A 23,810-nucleotide genomic window follows, 5' to 3' on the forward strand; every position below is an offset into this window, starting at 1 on the left:
TTTTCTCAACTACCCCAAAAAAAGAAGAATTTTCCATGATCCAGTTAATCTCCCAATTTAGCTGCTGGAACAGTCTTAATTATTACACTCACCGACTGCTTAACAACATCTGCCCATTCGGGAGCTACGCCATATTCAGAATTTTCTTTCAGGAATTTGCAGAGGTCTTTCAGCGGAGGAGCGAAAGCACCACCTACCTGTGACAGAAACGAGGAGAATATTTCTCAGTTTATGTGCGTTACATTCAGGTAGCCCTCGACTTGCAACAATTCATTTAGTGAGCATTCACAAAGTTACAACGGTAGTGGAAAAAGTGGCTTATGTATGTTTTTCACACTTATGATCACTGCAGTATCCCCCACGGTCACATGATCAGAATTCAGACACTTGGCAACTGGCATGTGCTTATGACAGTTGCAGTGTCCCAGGGTCACGTGGTCTCCTTTTGCGACCTCCTGATGAGCAAATTCAATGGGGAACCGAACAACCATGCTACTAACTGAACAACTGCAGCGATTCACTTAACCATGGCAAGAAAGGTTATAAAAATGGAGCAAAGCTCACTTAACAAATGTCTCACTTAGCCACAGAAATTTGGGGGCTCAATTCTGGCCGTAAGAGCCTAGAAACTATTTGTGCTGACACAATCTCATTGTAGCAAAACAATTACCTTTCTAGCATTTCTTCTGTTTATCAGCTGAACACGTTCTTCCCCAGTAAGGCTATTGATGTCCAGCTTGTTAGGATTGCGGCAACGGTGCCGTTTTTGTTTCGGTCTTCCTTCATGAAGCTGCATTTTCTGTCATTCAAGAATTTTTTAAAAATGGGTCACTAAATGCTCTTAAATCTGTTTTCAGGTATTTCCAGGCAGGATAGAATTAAATCACGTTGAATCCAGAGTATCTGATTATTCATTTTGTAAATTAAATACCATATTTTTCAGAGTATAAGGCACCGCCATGCTGCCAAAAGAGGCTGAAAATGATCTTCTGTGCTTTGCTAGCTAAAATATCTTCCCAATGCCTGCTTCTTTCATTACTGCTCCCTCCGGCAATCAGCTGAGCCTTTTTTCAGCTCTAAGGAGGTGCTAACAGTGAAGCAATCTTCCCTGCTTTGCTAGCAAGCGATCTTCCACTTTTTTCAGCTCAAACAAGGTGCTAACAAGTAAAGCGATGTTCTGTGCTTTGCTAGTGCAGTGATCACCCCTTTGCCTGATTTTCTCATTGTTTCTCTCTGAAGAGAGAGAGAGAAGGGTTTTTAGAAACTATTTTTTATCCCCAACCATGCTGAAGATGACCAGACTAAAGACTAGCCAGATGAATACCTAGTAGGAAGATTATTTTTTCTCCCCCAAAATTAAGGTGCGTCTTGTACTCCAAAAGACACGGTAGTTCCAAACTAGGCAAAACCCAGTAGTGTCTCTACTTGCTCAATTAAAAATCTACATTGAAAGATGAAAATCACACAGAAGGCACATTAGAGGTGCAAAACGACTGACTGACTAACTAAATGAATGAATGAATAACTCACAGGGATAAAGGCTCCCAAATCTTCGACATAATCAGGATGTTCAATGAGCCACTTTTCCAAATCTTTTCTCTTGGGGGCATCATCTCCCGCAAGCCTTGTGCCATCTTTTAAATTAATGACTGGAACGGGGCTTTCCACACCACACAGGCCTTGCGATGGTGCAAACGGAAGAGGGGGCATTATGCCCAGACCAACCTGAGGGATACTAACACCATGACAAACCTGGAAGAAAATAAATAGGTGATAAATGCGAGGAAAGGCATTTTGTAATTTACATGTTTGGTTTAGGTCTGCAAATGTAAAAATCTCCTTCACAAGTGCACACGCACAAACAAGACAAACCCAAAGTTGGGGATGAGACATGTTGTTGTTGTTTTCTAAGGGATAATGGGAGAAATGGTTTCAATGGATATCTAGAATACGAAACAACTAAAAAGATGTCTGAGTTCAATTCTACTGATATATCCACATAATCACTGAAAAAAAATTTAATTCTATCTTAACTTTAATTCTTACATCTTTTACTATTCTCATTTCCTATTTTCACCGCTTAATAAGAACGACAAGTAATTAAACTCAATGTCTGCTACTGATACAGACAATCCCCTTCCCACCCCACTTCCTCCTTAGACTTATTAAGTAATATATGGTATAGATAATCAATATGGTCACTGGAATGTAAATAAAGAATGAAATATGAATAGAACTATTTTAATAATATCATTTGCTATAATAATAACATATATATTAAGGAATATAATGGACCTCTGTAATCCTCTGTAATTTTTTACCTTCAAACTCATTATACTGTACTTGTATTCTCCTTTCCCCTCCTCTCCCCTTTGATTTTGTACTCCCCTCTTCCCCTTCCCTTTTCAATAAATCAATAAATTATATTTTAAAAAAATAAAAAAATAAAAAAAATATGACATACTAGTTATACTGTGTCTTTCCAAATTCCTTCTGGTCAGCCTTAGGATGTCAAACGCCTTCAAAATTAACATTTCAATTGGTTTCAAATACCAGCCCAGATTTACTCACGTGGTTAGGCGTTTTGCTTCTATTTAAAAATAACATATCAACTCCTTCCACATTTTTTCTTCTTCCTCTCCTCTTTTTCATGGCCGGCTGATCGTTGGCAATTACTCCATTTGCATAAGCATTTGACTGCTTAGAGGTTCCTAGTGAAATGGAACATAAAATTATGATCAGATGAAACAAAACCAATCAAACTTCCAGGCAGAAGTTTGACAACAACAATAATCGAGTTGTCTAAAACAGAAATGTGAGGGTAGCATTTTTTTCCTGCAAATCATTGTATCAGCCCAGCCTTCTTCCAGAACGATCTGACTGCTGCAGGTTTACTAAGGAAGCAAGAATATAAATCTGAACTTAAAATTAAAATGTTAAAATGTTACTTGTAGAATCAGCTTTTCTTTTTCTAGTGATTTTCTGATGTGTCAGGCTTGGGATAACACTAAATAATAATAATAATAATAATATTTGACTAACTGTTATGGGGAAAATGATTTGGTGCTTCTTATCAGGGACTGGGATGTTTGTGTGTGTGTGGGGTGGGGGGGATACATGTCAACAGGTTTAGCCACAGCAAAGATCTTTTCAATACTGTCAAAACTTTTGCCAGACCCATCCTTGAATACAGTTCATCTGTCTGGAACCCATACCACATCTCGAACATCAACAACCTTGAAAATGTCCAAAGATACTTCACCAGAAGAGCCCTTCACTCCTCCACTCGAAACAGAATACCCTACGAAAGCAGACTATCAATCCTTGGTCTTGAAAGCTAAGAACTACGACGCCTAAAACACGATCTAAGTATTGCCCACAAGATCATATGCTGCAACGTTCTACCTGTCAATGACTACTTCAGCTTCAACCGCAACAACACAAGAGCACGCAACAGATTCAAACTTAATATTAACGGCTCCAAACTTGACTGTAAAAAATATGACTTCAGCAACTGAGTTGTCGAAGTGTGGAATTCATTACCGGACTCAGTAGTGTCAACCCCTAACCCCCAACATTTCTCCCTTAGACTATCCACGATTGACCTCTCCAGGTTCCTTAGAGGCCAGTAAGGGGCGTACATAAGTGCACCAGTGTGCCTTCCGTCCCCTGTCCAATTGTCTCTCCTTATCTCATTTATCTTTTCTTCCTTTCAAATTTGTTCACCTATACTTTTATATCTTTTCTTCTATCCGTTTCTTTAGTTATATTACTACATATCGATTCTCTTCAATGTGTATCATGTATTGGACTAAATAAATAAATAAATTACTTTGGCTGTCTCGGTGATGTAGTTTCCACCTGTTTTTCTATGTCAGTTATTTTAAAAGCATGCTGATTCATATAGCGCTACCTACACTGGTAGTTCCATAAAAATAAAAAAAATAAAGAGTGCGGGAAAAAGTAACTTTGCTGTTACCCATTTTTTTAAAATCGTAAGGAAGTACAAGCAGAAAGTAAAAGTTGGTGGCTGGCCACATGAAAGAAGGTGAGAAAGTTCAAACAAAGGTTAGCCTTGACACCAAAGTAGCACTGACAGTCACAGAGATAATAAACCCATTAGCTGGCTACTTGTAATGCCACTGTAGTTCCATCACACCAGTCAGCACCACTTTGGAATTCTCTCTCTCTTTGTGTATGTGTGTGTGTGTGTGTGTGAGAGAGAGACAGACAGAGATAGATAAGAGGCAGAGGGAGATGGGGTGGAGATGGAGAGAAAGGGAGGAAGAGAGAACATGCAGTACTTTATATTGCCTGAAACTGTCTATGAAAAACCAGTGAATCTGTGGGACTTTCCAAATGCTACAAAGTGTTCAAAGCTATCAGAGATTATGATTCAGCTGAGCTTTACAAAGCATCCTTCCATGATGGCTTTCAACCTTACCTGACTCTGGCAAAGACGTTGGAAAATTGGCAAGGCTCGTCTCTGAAGCGTTCTGGAGTTCATGCAGCCTGGCGAGGTACTGCTGCTGTCCCAACAGGCCATCTTCGCTTTCAAATGGCCTTTTCTGAGAAAGGCCCTGCTTTTGAAAAATTAATTTCAAACCACCTTCCTGTTAAGCAAATATTAAAGAGTTAGTTGATTTCTTTGGGAAGAAGAAGGAATTTTTCGCTGTTTAGGATTTACATGCAGAATTTTAGGTCCAGGCCCCTCACCGTCCCACATGACAATACAGGCAGTCCTCGTCTTAAAACCATTCGTTTAGTGACCATTCAAATGTAGAATGGCATTGAAAAAAATGACTTATGACCCTTTTCACACTTATGACCATTGCGGCATCCCATCACACGCTCTGGCAACTGGCATGTATTTATGACAATTCCAGAGTATTTGTGTGTGTGTGTGTGTGTGTGTCACATGATCCCCTTTTGTGGCCTCCTGTCAAGCAAAGTCAGTAGGGAAGCCCAATTCACTTAACAACCATGTTTGCTAACTAAACAACTGCAGTGATTCACTTAACAACACTCTGGCTTAGGAACATAAATTGTGGTCATAAGTCAAGAACTGCCTGTGTTAACCATTGCGTTTTAGCCAGTTTCAATATCAAATGCATTAGATAACTTTTATAAATATGCAACCAAAGTGGGAATCCATAGATATTAAGAGACCAAGCTGGAAGAGGTTGAATTAATTCGCGTGTGTAACCTGCTAACTCCAGTGTGCAAATCTAAGGAGCTATGGACATTATTCTGATAATTTTGCTCATTTGAAATTGTAATTTATCAAAAACTCCTTAAAAAAAAAAGAATTCTGAGATAAAAGAAAATTACTTTGGAGAGTAATTACAGCGCCAGAAAAAAGCATCGAGAAAGGCCATTCAAGGAAGCAACTCATCAGCAAAGACTGCAAAAGAGAGAGAAACGATGCCATGTTGTTGCCAGGCCTCGAAAACGAGATTCTCAAAAGAGAGAAAGGGGGGGGGGAGAGAATAATACTCCAAAATCACTGCTCCAAAATACTCGCAAGTATTTAGGCCAAGGAAGTAAGATTGAGAGCAGGCAGCCACTTGTAGGTAAAGCATGCTGCACACCGCAATCGCAATCAGGGCCTAGGGCAATAAAAATAAACATACGTCATTGATTTTCACTGTAAACTCCTTTTCCTGCACATGCTTCTTCACCTTTGACATCTGTGCTGATTGGTCGCTTTCTTCTCGAACGTCTGCGCTTGGGGGAGTCGGGATGCCGGACTCGCTATAGTCTGCAGCGGCACCTGGGCTGTCTAGGAGCTTGGTGGTATAGAAGGAAGCCACGGGATTGGTCTCGTAATTTCTCCTCGCAAAGGGCCACTTGCCTTTCAGGACTGTTTGGCAAATACTATCCAGCCGGTTAATCATAACCCGATCCTAAAAACAAAGAGGAGGCTGCTTAGAAATTTCACATTCCTCTCTCTCAGGATTAACGCGAGTTGAAAACAATCAGTGTGTAACGGCCAACAGAAAGGATGACTCTGAACAGTTTAATAATAATAATAATAATAATAATAATAACAACAACAACAACAACAACAACAATCAATCAATATCAACTTTATTTGATTAGTCAATCGACCATATCAAAGAGAGGAAAAGGACCACACCGGTCGTCATAAAACTGTGACTGGTTAAAATACAATAAAATTGGCTAAAATATAGGGAATTTGAATAAAGAATAAGTTAAAATGCAGTATAATATGCTAAAATTGAGTAGTAAAACATGAGAATATAACTCGTGCAAAGGATTATATTAAACAAATCTAAGATACTGATATAAAATATTCTTAATAACAATTTATTAAATTTGTATGCCGCCCCTCTCTGAAGACTCAGGGTGGCTCACAAAAATGATAACAAGAGATAAATCCAATATTTAAAAAGCATCTAAAAACCATTACAACCATACAACACAGTCATAACATACACACACAAACTATATAAGCCTGGGGGAGAAATTCCCTCCTGTTTTACCACAAAAGTACCCTAGGAGAAATTACAGAGTATACCCCATCAAAGGGACAAAAACACACAAACACTACTGATAACCCTTTGTCTGCTTGCTAGGACTAGAAGACCTCCAAGGTCCCTTTCATACTACAAAAAGCGATGTGACTTTTAACCTGCAATGAAAATGTTTTAATTCCCATTTCATTACAGTAAGCATTTGGTTACCACTTTACCTTGGGCCAGTAAGAAGCAGCTAACATATATCCACCGTGTAAGATGCAATTAGAATTTGGTGTTCCGTTATTCATTTGGAAACTGTCCTGGGTTTCGTCCTGCACAGTACTTATGGAAGCCACACTTTCTTCATCGTATGCTTTCAAGTGAGGCGTTCCTTCCCCTGCAGGAAATTTTAGATAATCAGTAACAATACATTGCCCTTCGGGCTATTCAGAGATTTGACAAGCACAACTGTACAACACACTTCCTACCACCAAATAGTTCTATATGATTCTCACCCATCCAGGTTGTGATTAAACATAGAAACATAGAAGACTGACGGCAGAAAAAGACCTCATGATCCATCTAGTCTGCCCTTATACTATTTCCTGTATTTTATCTTAGGATGGATATATGTTTATCCCAGGAATGTTTAAATTCAGTTACTACCACGTCTGCTGGAAGTTTGTTCCAAGGATCTACCACTCTTTCAGTAAAATAATATTTTCTCATGTTGCTTTTGATCTTTCCCTCAACTAACTTCAGATTGTGTCCCCTTGTTCTTGTGTTCACTTTCCTATTAAAGACACTTCCCAAAAGTGCTTTTCCCAAAAGGAAATTGGACTTTCATGGAAACATTTCACTTCTCATCCAAGAAGCTTCTTCAGAACATTTGGGAAAAGCACCTTTGAGGTCGGTAGTCCTTGATTGATCACCATTTGTTCAATAGCCAGTCATGAGGACAGCACCAAAACGAATGGCAGCACCAGGGCCAGGCCAAAAGAAGAGGCACCCCTTGCTCTCCTTGTCTGACATGCCACCTGCTTAACAATCTGCAAGATTGCTTAACTACCAGGACATGAAGCGAGGTGTCAATGGCCAAATCACTCAATGACTGAGGTTCTGGTGCCAATTGAAATGATAAACCAAGAACTGTTTGTAAAATGCATATTGCATTATAAATGAGAGACATTAAGTTAGGAAGAATTGGCTTGAGATGCAGGACAATAATAACAGTAACACTGTTTTTTTTTAAATCATAGGACAAACAATGCCTGCCCTGCTATACATAAGTAATATCACAATTATTTTTTAAAAAATTGAGAATCTGATCATTGTGCATAAAACTGGGCACGGGAACATTAAATAATTAAAGGAGATTAAATTGCATTGATGAATGCCAAAAGTTACTGTGTAAAAAACATTCTAGTGGAAGAAAGACAACTCAATAAAAGGATTATTTGTTTTGCAAAGAGATTATATACACCGTGAGCATAAGGATTTTGTTTGGACTAATCTGGAACTTATTTCCACACACACTATGAAGATTACTATGCAGATATTCTTCGGATTGTGCAACTTTCTGGAACTTGTACTGCAATTTTTAAAGATGCATTTCTGTGTCCATATATAGAATATGAACAAATGTCCGTGTGAATTAAAAAAACAATCTGATACCAAGAGATCAGCATGGAACGAATTTGGGAATGAACAAAGAAACAACTGACATTGAAAATATTTTGTGCACATAGTGTAGAAAATTGTTCTCCATAGAGTAATAATGACAGACAGAACTCACATTCTGTTCTAGAAATAGGGTTACGTCATATATTTTCCTTGTTATTAAGCCAGATTAATTTCCCCCCAGAAAGTTTGATTAGAGTATTTCTTTGTTTTTCTAAAACACACTACCTACCTATCCGAAAAAACTGTGAAAAATAGTTTATGTCTTTTATTTCTTCTGAGAGTTTTGGGGTTTTTTTTTAAAGGCACTTACGTCTCTTTTGGGCCTTCTCTTCATCACTGTCACTCTCTTCCGATGAAGAGGAAGAAGAGGAAGAGGAGGAGGAGGAAGAAGAGGAGGAGGACGACGACGACGCTGAAGAACAAGATGAAGACGAAGAGCTGGACCCTGATCTGGAATGAGAGCAAGAGGAAGAAGACGACGATGAAGTTGAAGACGATCTGGAAGAACAGGATGATCTCTCTGAATCGGAGTCGGAATCGGAGCTAGAGTCTGATCCTCTCTTTCCAGATCTCGGCTTTTTGGAAGCAGCGTTTAGCGCTAAGGGTTCGGTCCTCGCTGCCACCATGCGCCTGTCGTGATCTCCCTTTGGAACAGGCTTGAGGTCTGCAGAATGTGAGGGTGAGCCGTTCTTCGGGCTTGACGGTTCTGCCTTCACTCCGATCTGCATGTTTTCAGTAGACATGGACTCTTCGTCTGAAGAATGAGGTTCTTTGTGGTTTTCGTCCTTAGGTTGTGGGTCCTCAAGCATGTTCCCTTTGGCGTCGGGCAGCCTGGGTAGAGGCATGAGAGGAGAGGCCGACAGCGCCATCTGGTACTGTTGCAAGAGCGGAGTAGAAGTCCTCGGAAGTGCTGCTTTGTTGTGACTGTAGTTCCTCTGAGCTGACATAAAGGAGAGTTCAGGGTCGCGAAGGATGTGGTAATCGGTCCTGCTAACTCCATGTTTCGCGGCACCGACCAATAAATCCCAGTCATGGGTCCCACATTCCCACCAAACGGGCAAGTCTGGACTTGGCTGGCAAAGTTTTAATCGCTCACAGAGCTGAGGATGACGGACAGCTTGCTCTCGTACCTTTCTGAGGAGCTCGATACGATATAAGGTTCGAGACGCACGCTCTTCTGTTATTGGCTGGATGAAAAGGTTTGAGTCCACAAAGTCTGCACAGGAAACACACACAAAAAGAATAAGAAAGTCTGCACAGGAAACACACACAAAAAGAATTAGACCTGTAGCAGGATCTTCTAAGTTCAGGATCTTGGACATTAAATGTGTTTTATTTATATTTATTTGTTATTTATTTATTTATTTATTTATTTATTTATTTATTTATTTATTTATTTATTTATTTATTTATTTATTTATTTATTTATCCATCCATCCATCCATCCATCCATCCATCCATCCATCCCCCCCAATCTCAGCTACCTTCTAAGATGAAACAAATTTAATACTATCTTCTAAGGTGAAACAAATTTAAAACTATCTTCTAAAGTGAAACAAATTTAAAACTATCTTCTAAAGTGAAACAAATTTAATACTATCTTCTAAGGTGAAACAAATTCAATACTATCTTCTAAAGTGAAACAAATTTAAAACTATCTTCTAAAGTGAAACAAATGTAATACTATCTTCTAAGGTGAAACAAATTTAGCAGCTATCACTTGTTCAGGGGAAAGAATTTTTAAATATTATCATATAACAAAGCATGCATTTCATGATGTAGGATTTCTGTCATAGGGCAACTTTTTCGGTATGTGTTTTGTTTTTATTGCTCATAAAATAGTTTTCCTTTTTTTGTCGGGAGGGGCGAAGGGGCAAGTATTATAAGCAACCCACCATCTTTTGAAGGTAAGCGGCAAACTCTTCTGCACATGGCCATGAACGCGTACAGATATTTTTCTAAACTTTCGTCGGTTTTTTTATGCAGCCTCGCCATCGCACGGAATTTTGTCCAGTCAAACTGGGCTCTGTCTGGATCAAATACTACGCCAAAAGTGGACACCACTCTGTAGAAATCAGCTTCTTCTCTTCTTGTCCATCTAGATTGGAAGGGCAAAGGGCAATATTGATAGCAAATGAGCCGTTTTCTCAGAACGCCATGGAGACATCGAAGACTTTTTACAACCTCTAATAATCACAGCCTACCTTTGCTGCCTTTCAATTTTGGCAGCCACTTTTGGATTTAAAGCAGCTTCTTCAAAGGCAGATGGCATTACACAAGCCTGGACAGAAAACGGTGCTTGGATTGGCTGGCTCTGCCTGCTCTTGCTGGTACGCTGATATGCTGTGATGAGACGACGCAACCGTGTTGTTAAGGCAGACTGAGTTGGCCAGTAAAGCTTGTCTCCTTCAATCATCTGACCATCTGTAATCGAGAAAGATAATTGTAATAACTGGTGTTGGTTTACCAAAATTAAGTATCAAACAAAGTGGAAGGTTGCATTTCAGAAGCGCAATTGTTGAAGTAGAAAGTTAAAATCATGAGATTTTACCTCCATCTCCTACCACAAGATCCCCTGGCGATGAGGCATCATCCTAAGAAATAACATTCAGAATGCAAAATGAACAGAAGCACAATTCAATTGCAATATATGCCGCATTTTAAAGTTGACTCAACACACCAAAAGCAGCAGCGTCATGAAAGTTAACAGTGGATGACTTGACAACTCTCATTTAAATATAAACTCGTGATCTCTCTGTACAAAACTCATGATTTCTCTATACAAAATAAGAACTGCACATGAAATGAATTTATTATTTATTTATTTATTTATCAGATTCGTATGCCGCCCCTCTCCGCAGACTCGGGGTGGCTCACAGCAACAACAATACAATGTAAACAAATCTAATATTTAAGTTAATTTTTAAAAAAACCAGTTTAGAAACCAATCATACATACTAGCATACCATGCATAAATTTTATAAGCCATGGGGGAGGGAAAAAGTCAATTCCCCCATGCCTGATGACAGAGGTGGGTTTTAAGGAGCTTACGAAAGGCTAGGAGGGTGGGGGCAACTCTGATATCTGGGGGGAGTTGGTTCCAAAGGGTCGGGGCCGCCACAGAGAAGGCTCTTCCCCTGGGTCCCGCCAAACGACATTGTTTAGTTGACGGGACCTGGAGAAGGCCAACTCTGTGGGACCTAACTGGTCGCTGGGATTCGTGCGGCAGAAGGCGGTCCCGGAGATATTCTGGTCTGGTGCCATGAAGGGCTTTATAGGTCATAACCAACACTTTGAATTGTGACCGGAAACTGATCGGCAACCAATGCAGACTGCGGAGTGTTGGTGTGACATGGGCGTATTTAGGAAATCCCATGATAGCTCTCGCAGCTGCATTCTGCACGATCTGAAGTTTCCAAACACTTTTCAAAGGTAGCCCCATGTAGAGAGCATTACAGTAGTCAAGCCTCGAGGTGATGAGGGCATGAGTGAATGTGAGCAGTGACTCCCAGTCCAAATAGGGCCGCAACTGGTGCACCAGGCGAACCTGGGCAAATGCCCCCCTCGCCACAGCTGAAAGATGTTTCTCTAATGTGAGCTGTGGATCGAGGAGGACGCCCAAGTTGCGAACCCTCTCTGAATGCAATTGTAATTAATACAACTCATCAAATATAACCAAATAAAGTAACAATCAATACAATTGTAAATGATACAGTTAACCAAATATAGTTAACCGAGACAAATATGTAACTTCAAAGGGTAAGATTGAGAACCCTACAAAATATATTTAGTGTATTTATTTTATTATTATTTATTATTATTTATTAGATTTGTATGCTGCCCCTCTCCGGAGACTCGGAGGTTTGTAGGCAACTCCAGTCAGAACTGACGTGGATGTTGGGGAAAATATTGTTACAGAGAAGGGGCAAAATTAACCCTCTTTATTTGACTTATTTGGCTGGCAGATGTTATTGGGAGAAGACACTCCCACAGATGTTCAGGCCTTCAAATGTGCAAAGGCCTTTAAATGTGCAATCAGCATCTTGATTTGTATCTGAAAGACAGCTGGTAATCTGTGAGGCTTCCATACCATTGGTTTTATAAGGTAGTGATGGTAGGAGACCATAGTTACTTGGACTGGTGTATTCTGGACCAGTTGTAGTTGTCCATACTCTTCAATGGCAGCACGAAGGGGATCACACAACCGAGAAGTGATTACTGCCTGAATGAATATGAGCAAAGACTTCCGTTCTAAAATGGGTCACAACTGTCACATCAGATGAAGCAATGAAAGGGCCTTCTAGCCATAATAGCCATTCAAGTAGGAATTGTGAATCCAGTAGGAGTTATAGTACTGGAGGGATATAACTCCATCCAGAATTAAATTTGGAGTCTGGCTTGCAAACTCAGAGCTATTCTGCCTTTCTTGGATTGAGCCTTAACCTGCTCCTCTCCATCCAGATTCAAACACATTTACCCAAACTGTAAAGAAACGATTGAATGATGAAGTGAAAATGCGTTACCTCCATATCGTCTTTAAATAAGGCTGGGGCTGGTTTGTATTCTGGATCTTCTACATCCCTAAGAAACACATTCAACACAGATGTATAAATGATATGAAAATGAATAAGCATCATTTAGTTACTAAAAAAAAGAGAGAATAATAAAACGAGTTTATTTGCAGGAAAAAGCAAAAGTTAGCAAATAACTTCATCTGATTCCTCTGTTTTTTAAATTGTGTTCTCTGAGAAAGACTACTTGCTGAAGTTACATCTAAATTGTTCAAATTATTATAACGTTTGGAGAAATAGATTATGGTCCTAAAACCTTCTGTTCTGCAAAGTATATCATAAATGGATGAGACAATACTCAATGAATCAGATTAATTACTAAATGAGATAATGTTTGCATGGGTGCTAAAAATGGCAATTGGTTTTCAAAAGCGGTTTAACAATTCATACCCGTCCATATAATCATTTGCTCTCTGTTCAGCAGCCACAGCCTTATCATCTGGTTTCCCCACTCTTTCCAAGAAGCAAAGGGCAGCATCTGCTCTAATTGTGTTGTATTTTTCATAACCTGGAAAGAAACGTGTTCTGAATATAACTTTGAAGACAAAATTCACCAAGAAGCAAGCAAGCAGATAATGTCCTTATGGCTTACCATGTTTAAAAACACCTATCAAGAGAGATTTGTCTGCTTCCGTGTCCCACCATTCGGCTGGCACTTCGGAGTGATCTGGTTCTGGTACCCAAATATCAATTTCACTGAAAGGTTTAGTCAGAAAGTGGTGGTAAGTTTTCACATTGTGAGATATAAACTTTCACGCAACATAGAAATGTGCTCAACATATATAAATATCTAAATTTTAAATTTAAATCATCAATAGATCTGTTAAAACTCATCTTGATTCAAAAGCTACTAATGATACTTAATTTTGATCAAGGAATAAAAGAAACAAATTTAGTATTATTTACCTGGCATCAACTCCTTCAAAAACTTTCAGGCATTCATTACCGATGACTTCTTGCTTCAAGTAATACAGCATTCTAACTCGAAGTAAAACCCTAAATATGCACATAGAAATAAATATAAAGCCATTTGAAACACTCCAATTGCTTTTGTTTGAAAGAGTTCTTGATTTAAAATACATATGACCAACAAGACCATAAAATATGAACAACAATGCCCTATGATCATTTATCCATTAACACCACACAATTTTGGTTAATTTTCCCTGGCAAGATTCTAGATTGCCCTTAAAAAAAAGTCCTTAAAATATAATTTGATGGGGTTTTTTCCTTTGTGTCTGTCATTTAAACTTAATCAGCTGAACAGACACACAAAGTCAAGATATTTTGAGACATTCCCCCAAATCCCAAAATTACTGAGCTGTGGTGGCGCAGCAGGTAGAGTGCAGTACTGCAGGCCACTAAAGCTGACTGCAGATCTGACTGCAGATCTGCAGGTCAGCGGTTCAAATCTCATCACTGGCTCAGGTTGACTCAGCCTTCCATCCTTCTGAGGTGGGTAAAATGAGGACCCGGATTGTGGGGGCAATAGGCTGGCTCTGTTAAAAAGTGCTATTGCTAACATGTTGTAAGCCGCCCTGAGTCTAAGGAGAAGGGCGGCATTAAACAAAATTGAATAAATAAATAAAAATAAATAAATCCTGAAGGAAGAAGTTAAAACCAAGTTCACTAAATCCAGAAAATGAATGGACCACTTTTGTAAATATATTAATAAGAGAGCTTCTGCCTATAAAATGCTGTCTGCTAATGCTTTAAAGACAATAGTGGGCAGTATGGAAATTTATCAGCTGCCTCCAAACTGGGAGTTCAAAAAGGGTCTTGAATGAGTAGAACATTTCTTCCAAATTAACTATCATAATTCCCTCTCTCCTTCTCTTAGTGCCATTTCAAGATATACTTGCACGTGGAGAAGCTACTGACTCAACAAAATTGTTATCATTAACACTTACTTATTGCTACTTACTTATTACAGTGGTGCTTTATGTGCTTTTTATACCCATCGTCTTGCAACAAATGTTCTGGATTGTTCTTGCGAAGCCACTCAGCTTTATGTATATCAAATGTGCTTGTTTGGGTCTTAACTTTCTTTCCTTTTCTGCCTCTGGGGACAGGGGCTGACAAACCTAAGCCAAATAAGAATAGAAGGCAGGGACTTATATTTTTAATTACAGTTTATTAGAATCACTTTTGAGTAATAAATTCTTGGTTTAAAATGAGCTTATTGTTTGCTTGTTTGCTAACAATAATATCCTTCAAAAGAGGCTTACCTAAGTGATTCTGTAATTCTCGAGTCTGCCCATTCTCAGTCGGCGTAATAAGATCCCAGATAAAACTTTTAATCTTTTCATCTCCTCTATAATGGACAAGGCAATACGCTAGCAGCGCTCGGCAAATTATCTCCACATCTTGTTCGTTTAGCTGTCTCTTGAAGCGCCCGTGCGATAAAATCTCTCTCCAACGACCCCACCTATTTCATTTTAATTTTGAACATTTGAAACAAAAGTGACATATTTCAGAAGCTTTATGCATTAATGCCAAGTGTTCTTAATTAAATGCACATTCCATATCCTTCATTTCTATTAAGAGATGACAGGATTGGCAATTCACATTGTCAATCACTCTTTAGGTGCCATTAAGGATGCGAAGATCTGAATAACTGTCATATGAAAAAAATTAAACTATTTAAATTATATTTATTCTATCTTGCAATAATGAACTAGATTTTTTTTTGTCTATGACCCAGGACCATATAGCTTGATATCAATGTTTGCGGAATGCTAAAAGTTTTGTGATCAGTACAATCTACTCTTACAAGATGTTACATTATTTTTTTTTTATTATATTAATGGAACCACAAACATCAGAAAAAATAGGGTAAAGTGAGACACTATTCTTTCAAAAAGACACATTTTAAAAATACTATTCCAGAGGGTTGTTTTTAAAAAAAAAAAAAATCTTACCCGTAAACTAACAGGTTTTTTTCAACCCTAAAGCACTCTGTTCTCCCATATCCACTGGAGCGATCACAAGGTCTTCTAAGTTTTGGTTTATCTTCTCCTTCACTTTCAATGTCAGACAACTCAGCAAGTTCATCTTTTGTAGCATTAAAAGGCCTTGTTTGCTTCCTAATTCTTGGGGTGTCAATAACCAAGCTATTCTGCATAATATAAATAAAAGTGCATTTGAAAAAAAATCTGCAGATTAAATCAGACAGGTTCCTAAAGCTCAAATTTCCATAGCTTTATGGTTATATAAAGAGTACTACAAGAGTCTATATAAACCAGGATAAGAATATATATTAGTCCATGCCTTTCCCTTAAATCCCTCTTCAAAATTTCCATAAAGTTCATTTCATTTCAGATGGTTTTATAAACAAAACAAGCATATAATTAAAGCAGTAGATTAATATAAAAATAAAAGTTAGCCATGGTCCCTCAGCAAAAGCATTAGTAAATTTCATTGAAAATATACTTACTCTGCCACTAATGGCATCTATGTCTAATTCAGCTTTTTTGGCCCATTTCTGCCAAAAGTTGGGGTCATCTAATGAAATATCTGTTCTGTTTCCAGATGCAACAAAACTAGCCTGAGATAACAAACAATAAAGCACCATAATATTATAATTCTTTTTAAGGCGAATTAAGTAAGATTGTATCTTAATGCTAGGAACAAATCCCATTTGCAGGATACTTTATCAATTGTTAGTTACACATGATACAAAAGTAAGCTAGTAATAGATTCTGTAATGGATTCAAATAAGACACACAGGATTATTTACAGTTAACATCCCAGTCTTTAAAAAAAAAAACATAAAGCTTTTCCTATTCTGAGTGCAGCTCTAGGGTTTTAAAAACAAAACAGGCGATTCCAAAAATTTTGGAAGTTTTAAGCTCAACAAACAGACTGTTCTTGAGCTTAAATACTGCCAAAATATTCAAAACAACTCACTCTGTGCTCAAAACAATTCAAAACGAAACACTCTGTACATCTTTAAGAATGTCAGAGCAGTTCTGAGCCCACAGAATTTTCTTAGCCCCCTGTAAAAAAGGCACATTTAACACTTGCTAAACAGTTTGCAGCTACCTTAGCGAATGTAGATCCCCTCCCTTCAGATTCAATTGTAATCGTTTTTGTGCGGCGTTGCAAGATCTGGTCAATATCTTCTTCACAGAACTTAGAGCTTTCATCCTCTTCATCCATAATGGCACCATACGCACCTCTTCGAAGCAAGTCTTCGATTTCCTTTTTGGAAAGTTGCTGAATCTGAAGAAGTAAAATTTGGATACGTTTAAAAGAGCAAGAAAAATAATTTTTACTAGTCGTCTTGCATAGCAAAAATACATAGAAACATAGAAGACTGACGGCAGAAAAAGACCTCATGGTCCATCTAGTCTGCCCTTATACTATTTCCTGTATTTTATCTTACAATGGATATATGTTTATCCCAGGCATGTTTAAATTCAGTTACTGTGGATTTACCAACCACTTCTGCTGGAAGTTTGTTCCAAGGATCTACTACTCTTTCAGTAAAATACTTTTCATTTAATCATACATGCTAATTTAATAAAAATAATTTTTTGCTATCTTTATTGGAAATATTCCAAAGCATTACATTATTCTTGTATATTTTAATATAGGTAGTCCTCAACTTACGACAACTGAACCCAAAATTTATGTTGCTAAATGAGAAAAGTTATTGAGTTTTATATCATTTTATTACCTTTCTTGCCACAGATGTTAAGTGAATCACTGCAGTTAACTTAGTAATAAGGTTGTTAAGTGATTCTGGCTTCCCAGGTTACAAAAGGGGATGAGATGATCCTGGACACTGCAACCGTCATAAATATGATTCACTTGCCAACTGTCTGAATTTTAAACATGTAACCATGGGGATGCTGTTTGAAAATGGCCATAAGTCACTGTTCTTCAGTGCCGTTGTAACTTCAATTGGTCACTAAATGAATGGTTATATGTCGAGGAATACCAATATAGGGCTTTTTAACCATGCTAAAAATAATCCCACCCATGTTTTCTTATTTAAATAGAGGCTGAGTTTTAAGGATTCCCAAGCTGTTATTTTGTGGGCTCTCCTTTAAGTCAGAGACCTAAGGATGGAATAAAACATCCCAACAAACAATATTCTCTGTTCAAGATAGTCAACCATCCAACACAAGTTTGTTGGCAAAATGAATGAATTGTAATGGAAATAAAGAGAGCAAAAAAGTGGTGTAAACTTTCATGAGATATTTCGCTTTTAAAGATTTACTTTGGAAAGTGGTTTGGTGGGGGGGGGGGGGAGTACTTTTTCTTCTTCCATTTTTTTTCGTTTTTGTAAGGAAACAAAGTATACATACACCGCCAACGCTGTTTTCTCTGCCACTCATGCTCTGCAAGACAGCTTTATCTAAGCCGAGCTTTAAGCTTGCTCTGTCAAACATCTCTCTTTCGTAGGAGTTTCTTGTTATCAGCCTGTAAACTTTCACTGCCTTGTTTTGGCCAATCCTATGACAACGAGCTTGAGCCTAAAGAGACAAAACATCAAAAACCGTTGAAAAAACCCTGTCATAATTAATTCATGAAATTCATCATAGCAGAATCAAAACTGAATGTGCCGACAGGTTATACCTGCAAATCGTTCTGAGGGTTCCAATCTGAATCGAAAATTATGCAAGTATCAGCTGCTGTTAAATTTATGCCCAATCCGCCAGCTCTGGTACAGAGTAGGAAAACAAACCGGTCAGAATCCGGCTTGCTAAATCGATCAATGGCAGCCTGACGAAGGTTTCCTCTCACTCTCCCATCGATTCGCTCATACAGGTACCTATGAAGTGTAAAAAAAAAAAAGGGAGAAATTAAAAGAAAGCCCTATTAGTATTACAGTTAGACTTCAACGGATCAAATATCTAAGATTTCATAACTAAGAATCAGTAGGCTTGTCAACTCAAGCTATGGGTGTTCAAAATCCACACACCTTCAAGTTGCCTAACTAATCCACAGCCAAATATTCATGCATAGCTCAGGATATTAACCAAGCACATATGGTGACATCGACCTGGGTGTTTGCAATACAGAAAGCTCACCTTTTATGTATCAGGTAATCTTCCAGGATATCAAGACAACGGACCATCTGAGAGAAGATAAGCACCTTATGGCCACCTGCTTTCATTTTTGGAAGAAGTTTATCAATGAGGACTAGTTTCCCAGCAGATTGGATCATTGCTTGCAGGTGAAAATCGGGAGCATTTGGGCTATGGGTTTCCCTAAATTCTCCTATGATTTTTTCCTCAGCTCCTGTGTTCAGGAAAAGCAGAAAACCCAATTTGTGTTATTCTTTTGTTTCCAAGTATAGAAACATTATACAACTTTGGATTGGGTAAGAGGCACATATCAGATATGGGGCAATAAATCCTCTACAATTAGCATAAGGAAATATTTACTGCTGTTCACCATCCTCTGACACTTTTATGAATGCTTCTCATGGAAGCTGTCAGGTGAATCACCGCTGTTTTCTCAACTGAGAAACATACAGTATTATTATTATTATTATTATTATTATTATTATTATTATTATTATTTAAATTTGTATGCCGCCCCTCTCCGTAGACTCGGGGTGGCTCACAACAGTAATAGAAAAACAATATACAATACAAATCTAATAATTAAAACTAAAAACCCGTAATTTAAAAAACATGCACACAACATACCATATAAACAATATAGGCCTGGGGAAGTTATCTCAGTTCCCCCATGCCTGATGGCAGAGGTGGGTTTTAAGGAGTTTACGAAAGGCCAGGAGGGTGGGGGCAGTTCTAATCTCAGGGGGGAGCTGATTAAAGGCTACATTTTTAAAAGTGGGGTGTAAACAAATGGATTCCGAAGAAGTCTTTCTTTAAGGAATTAATCCTAATTCTAAAGTCAGATGGCCTCACTACAAACAAGGCCTGAAATAAATAAAAAAGTTTTTAAAACACCAACAACCCCCCCCCCCCCAACCCTATACCTACCTTTGATAAGATATGGGTGATTGCAGCATTTCCTGAGTTCCATCATGGTATTAACTAAGTTGGGCACATTAGCTTGCCCTGCCCCTTTGGACAAAAATGCAAAATTTTTCTCTAAAATAGCTCGATAGTATTTCTTTTGGATATTTGTTAACTCCACTTCAATAATAGTTTCTTGCTTGGGAGCCAATTTCTTCTCTACATCTTCTTTCAGTCTTCTTAGCATCATTGGTTTCAGAATAGCCTGCAACTTTTGCACCTAGAAAGAACATAAAATAACTAACTAAAAGCCAAAGAAGTAGAATTTACAAACCGTTTGTTCACTACACAAGGCTGCTTCAAAGTTCAAAGCTAAAAAGGCTGCTTGGTGCCACTTTTTGGTAAGAGTCATGGACTCCCCTTTTTTAAAAAACACATTAGAGATAGAAAATAGAATTTGGAAGGCGATCCAATGATTACCATCTGTGGATAAGACAGCACAGGAAAAATAGAATTAAAGATTCAGGCAATTAGTTCCACATACAGGTAATCCTCAATTTACAAGTTTGTTTAGTGACCATTCACAAGTTACATCAGCCCTGATAAAAAGTGACTTATGATTGTTTTTCACACTTATGACCATTGCAGCATCCGCATGGCCGTGTGGTCACATTATCAAAACTCAGACTCCTATTCATGATGACTGTAGTGTCCCAGAGTCATGTGATCCCCTTTTGCGACCTCCTGACAAGCAAAGTCAATGGGGGAGCCAGATTCACTTAACAAAAATGTCACTAACTTAACAATTGCAGTGATTCGTTTAAGAAATGTGGCAAGAAAGATCATATAATGGGAGAAAACTCCCTTAACAACTGTCTCACTTAGCAGAAATCTTGGGTTCAATTTAATTATAAGTTGAGAGCTACCTGTACTGCAAGAGCCTGCAAAATTCTTGGCAACTCACTCACTGAAACTGAAAGGAAATCTGGATATTGTAGGTTGTGAAGTTTTGTTTTGAGAAACACAGTGAAAACCAACTCTTCTAGATAAGCTCCACCTAGAATGCGTGGATGTAGCTTTTTGAACCAAAGGCAGCATATTCATTTACCACAAACTAGGATTCTGCACATATAAAAACTCACATTTTCTACCCATGATTTTTTTTTCTGCCAATTTCTCTTTATATTTGTACAACTGAAATTAAACAACAAGAAGTAAAAAGTAGTTACTTCCTGAATCTGTGATGTTCCATAAAGTGTTCTGGAGAGACCATGAAATGAATTAATTTACTGGCCCGTATTGAAACAGGTGACTGATCATATTCTAGTTTCTGAATGTGTACGAATGTGAATCTTAACAGCGTAACATAAAAGATTCATACCTGTTCCTCTGTTTTAAGGTCTCCAAATTCCTGCATGAATGTAGATTCTGCTGGGAATCGCAGAGGTTCAAGGAAATGAAGAAGGCTGAATAATTCTTCTACAGTGTTTTGCAGTGGTGTGCCAGTCAATAGCACCTTATGCTCCTAAAGATATGTATGCAAAATGGATTTGACAACAAGTTATAAATCATAATTCGATGTAACAGGAATAAGGGGATGGAGTAAGAGAATAACAGAGTTGGAATAACATTGCTTCTTGTCCTTCTTTGTGGCAGCCCCTCAAATATTGGAACACAGCTCTCATGTCACTCTAGTCCTTCTTTTCACTAGACTAGATATACCCAATTCCTGCAGCCATTCTTATTTTACCCTCCCAAGCCAATTTATAAATTTACACATACCCTGTTTCCCCCAAAATAAGACATCCCCTGATAATACTCCCAATCGGACTTTGGAGTTCATGGCAATAAGGCCAAGTGCTTATTTCAGGGTTCAAAAAAATATAACACAGGGTCTTATTTTGGTGGAAACATGTATATAATTTACACATATGGTAAGTTATAAATAGTTATTTTAGTAAACCTTTTTTTTGTTTTTAAGTAATTTCATTTTACACCAATGATCACAAAACACATTTGAGCAACAAAATGGCATGTAACAGGAAAAAAAAGAGATGGTTTAATGAATTTGAAGGTCAAAGAAAATCTAGGCTACATTGCAAACACAAAGATTCATGCAAGGTGTTATTAAAGTTATATAGAGGCAAAGTTATAAAATAAAGTTAAACAGGTAGAATACATGTCCCCTCCTCATTTGTAAACTGCAAAATAACAATAACAAAATAACGAGTCTACGGAGAGGGGCGGCATACAAATCTAATAAATAAATAAATAAATCTTTTGAGGGTGTGTAAATTCAACTCATGAGCACTCCAGCTCCTAAAGGACATTATATTTTTTTTAAAAAAATAGAAGTGAGCAGCAATAAAGCAGCCAACTGAATCCAATGTATTCCTTGATTTGGAGTTTAGCATTCTACCTTCTGTGTGCATTCATCTTTCTTGATATGAGCCATATCTCATTACACTTCAAAATGAATACTCACCAGATTCATGAGTTTGAGTCCCTCCAGAAGTTTGCAGTTCCTATTCTTCAATCGGTGTGCTTCATCAATAATAACACAACGCCATTCAATTGCATTGAGTTCAGGACAGCCCCCAAGAATCATTTCGAAAGTGGTGATAATGGCCTGGAACTTGTAAGTATCCCTAATGATGCGGCCCTGGGAGAATATAAATGAAAGCAAAACACAGTTTGCAACCCTATTGCGGACTTCTCATTTTTCACTGCATCTGCTAGTGAAGTTAATGCCTGGATGAACGTGGAAGCTTTTTAAATTAGGTTGCTCTCTAATGAAGGACTGTATCAAAACCATTCTCTTTTACAGCACATACATGGATAATAAAGAGAAAGAAACCAAACATTCAAAAGGAAGTTGGTATAAAAAAATACCAGGTACTTAGGAGACAGGACTTGGCAGGACAAGGAAAGAACAGCCACCGACTTAACAGACCAATCAACAACAACAAAAAAGCCAACAAAATCAGGCACCACATAAATATTAGGCACAAAAGGGCATGGGAACTTTATTATTGCCCAAAACACACATTCTGTAGTTTCCTTGAGGATGGACTGAGTCTAAAAGCTCAGAAGACTAAACCTTTGGACCTGGTGACCAACCCAGATTAGATCATATAAATTTATCTGTTTAAGTGTATCTAAATTCTCAAGATCCAAATATCTAGGCAAACTATTTGGGAAGCATAATCAATAAATAAAATTCTACAGGTTTTCAGTACATTAATATATTTCTCAAGTGCATAAAGATCATCTATGCCACATTAAAACAAAAACACTATACAGTGGTACCTCGGTTCTCGAATGCTTTGGTTGTCATACATTTCGGATACCGAACAAAAATTCGGATACCGAACAGCCACAGAAAATTTTGTTCATTATCTGAAATGTTACCGCTGGGGGCGGCTGCAATCCTGGCAGCTTCGGGGGGGCTGAGGAGCTTTATAAGCGCTCCAAGCTGTAGGGAGGGAGGGAGCGGCTGCAATCCCGGGAGCTTCGGGGGGCTCCTTTCCTCAGTGCTTTGTCTTGTTACCTGTAGGCAGCTGCACTAACTTTCTCCTTCCCAGCGGCGGCAGCGGCAGCGGCTTCCCTTCGAGGAGCAACAGCGCCAGGAACGTCACGTGATCAAGGGAAGCCGCCGAAGCCATCTCAGCAATTGCCGCTGCTCCAGCAGCTTCCCTTCATTAAGTGTCGTTCCTGGCGCAGTTGCTCCTCGAAGGGAAGCCGCCAACAATGCCGCCGCCGGGAAGGAGAAAGTTGGTGCAGCTGCCTACAGGTAACAAGACAAGGCACTACGGAAAGGAGCCCCCAGAAGCTGCCGGGATTGCAGCCGCCCGCACCCTTCCTGCAGCTTGGAGCGCTTATAGAGCTCCTAAGATTTTTTATCCCATAGGAAATAAAGAAAATAGATTTAATTGGTTCCCAGCAACTCAACAGGGGCTAGGAACCAATTAAATCCATTTCCATTATTTCCTATGGGATAAATTAATTCGGTACTCGACCAAATCGGTTCTCGACCACACTTCTGGAACGAATTGTGGTCGAGAACCGAGGTACCACTGTACTGGTGTATGTGTGTGTCCAAATCTGGCAGTTATAAGACTTGTGGGCTTCAA

General features: G+C 38.5%; 1 protein-coding gene across 6 annotated transcripts in view; it reads right to left on the minus strand.

Annotated features, from left to right (window-relative positions):
* The window catches only part of CHD9 (chromodomain helicase DNA binding protein 9), a 52,143-nt gene that overhangs the window by 4,043 nt on the left and 24,290 nt on the right, over positions 1-23,810 (minus strand). For 4 of the 6 annotated variants that reach the window (XM_070760170.1, XM_070760171.1, XM_070760168.1 and 1 more), the window contains 26 exons: positions 22,163-22,339; positions 21,059-21,202; positions 19,702-19,957; positions 18,778-18,988; positions 18,323-18,518; positions 18,052-18,219; positions 16,781-16,960; positions 16,173-16,283; positions 15,658-15,854; positions 14,965-15,164; positions 14,661-14,820; positions 13,643-13,732; positions 13,329-13,432; positions 13,127-13,244; positions 12,689-12,746; positions 10,717-10,759; positions 10,370-10,589; positions 10,061-10,263; positions 8,476-9,381; positions 6,716-6,879; positions 5,634-5,906; positions 4,445-4,613; positions 2,572-2,711; positions 1,531-1,752; positions 671-799; positions 93-197 (listed from right to left, as the gene is read on the minus strand). In XM_070760170.1, the coding sequence (XP_070616271.1) occupies positions 93-197; positions 671-799; positions 1,531-1,752; positions 2,572-2,711; positions 4,445-4,613; positions 5,634-5,906; positions 6,716-6,879; positions 8,476-9,381; positions 10,061-10,263; positions 10,370-10,589; positions 10,717-10,759; positions 12,689-12,746; positions 13,127-13,244; positions 13,329-13,432; positions 13,643-13,732; positions 14,661-14,820; positions 14,965-15,164; positions 15,658-15,854; positions 16,173-16,283; positions 16,781-16,960; positions 18,052-18,219; positions 18,323-18,518; positions 18,778-18,988; positions 19,702-19,957; positions 21,059-21,202; positions 22,163-22,339 (4,944 nt within the window). The remainder of the gene's footprint in view (positions 1-92; positions 198-670; positions 800-1,530; positions 1,753-2,571; positions 2,712-4,444; positions 4,614-5,633; positions 5,907-6,715; positions 6,880-8,475; positions 9,382-10,060; positions 10,264-10,369; positions 10,590-10,716; positions 10,760-12,688; positions 12,747-13,126; positions 13,245-13,328; positions 13,433-13,642; positions 13,733-14,660; positions 14,821-14,964; positions 15,165-15,657; positions 15,855-16,172; positions 16,284-16,780; positions 16,961-18,051; positions 18,220-18,322; positions 18,519-18,777; positions 18,989-19,701; positions 19,958-21,058; positions 21,203-22,162; positions 22,340-23,810) is intronic. The other 2 variants (XM_070760169.1, XM_070760173.1) reach the window with 1 other exon arrangement.

The sequence above is a fragment of the Erythrolamprus reginae genome, chromosome 9, assembly GCF_031021105.1.
Source record: "Erythrolamprus reginae isolate rEryReg1 chromosome 9, rEryReg1.hap1, whole genome shotgun sequence".
In the NCBI taxonomy this organism is placed as follows: domain Eukaryota; kingdom Metazoa; phylum Chordata; class Lepidosauria; order Squamata; family Dipsadidae; genus Erythrolamprus; species Erythrolamprus reginae.